Source organism: Neopelma chrysocephalum, unplaced genomic scaffold (genome assembly GCF_003984885.1).
Source record: "Neopelma chrysocephalum unplaced genomic scaffold, ASM398488v2 Primary Assembly neopelma1_180374, whole genome shotgun sequence".
NCBI classification, from domain to species: domain Eukaryota; kingdom Metazoa; phylum Chordata; class Aves; order Passeriformes; family Pipridae; genus Neopelma; species Neopelma chrysocephalum.
The window spans coordinates 1-948 of record NW_020937634.1 but is presented as its reverse complement, the minus strand read 5'-3'; the positions used below and the strand labels follow the sequence as shown (position 1 = coordinate 948).

The 948-nt window shown below is 63.0% G+C and overlaps 1 protein-coding gene across 1 annotated transcript; it reads left to right on the top strand.

The window, feature by feature from the left end:
* Positions 1-146: 146 nt before the first annotated feature.
* LOC113962463 (rab11 family-interacting protein 5-like) lies at positions 147-879 on the top strand (the record flags this gene model as incomplete). The annotated part of the gene is made up of 1 exon (XM_027673216.1): positions 147-879. A coding segment is annotated over one exon (733 nt), but the record flags the coding sequence as incomplete, so codon positions are not given.
* Positions 880-948: the final 69 nt, after the last annotated feature.

Here is a 948-nt window from a genome sequence, read left to right as displayed (position 1 = left end):
GGGCTCTGCATTTCAAATTTAATTATAATCCAGTGGAGCCCGGGAGCTGGGATGATTTCAAGGCTCTCTTTAGTGTTTGCAGGTAGGAGATAAAACACTGCTTGTCACATCCTCACCTCTGTTTTGTGCTCAATCTCCCCCCCCAGTGAAAGACTATCTGCCGTCCCCCAAGCTGACCCACAAGAGAGCGTTCAGCGACGACGTCTCGCAGGTCAGCCCGGTCCTGGAGCCCAAAGCAACCCAAAGCCTGACGCCAAAGAACGACCCCGTGTCCCGTTCTTCCCTCTGCATCAACGGGAGCCACGTTTACAGCGACGAGCCAGCCCCGAAGAGCCCCGCGCTGGTCCCGCCCGGCTCTGCCCCACTGCCCGTGCCCGCCGTGCCCAGGAGGCAGGACGAGGGGTTCGGCTTCGCCCCGCTCCACCCCGACCCCCACGAGGCGCCCTGGGGGCTCGGCGGCTTCGAGAGGCCTCAGCAGAGGGACGAGCCGAGGTTCATCCCGTCTCCTCCCAGCTTAGCCCTGCAGGAAGAGCTCAAGGTCTCCACCAAGGCCGTCACCCTCAGCAACCACCTGGGCAGGGCCAGGATGGAGGAGAGCAGCCGCCTGGAGAACAAGCCCGGCCAAGCCGCGGCGCCCGCGGGCTTCTCCTCGGACAAACAGCCCGAGGAGGCGAGGAAGGAAGAGAAGAAACCGAAAGGTGGCTTCTTCCACCACGGGGGCAACCGGAGCGAGACGGGGAGCAAAGGCCAGGGGGAGAAAGCGGGACCCCTCGTCCAGGCCGCGGCGGCGGGAGACGAGAGGAGTAAGAGCAGCGGCTGGTTTGGTTCAAAGGAGCCCAAAGATTCCCCTCAGAAACCCAGGTCAGTGGAAGGGGGGGGGTGTGGAGATATCCAGGCTGTTGATTCCTGCCCCAAATTCCCGTCTTCAGAGGCTGGGAAATGCTCCCG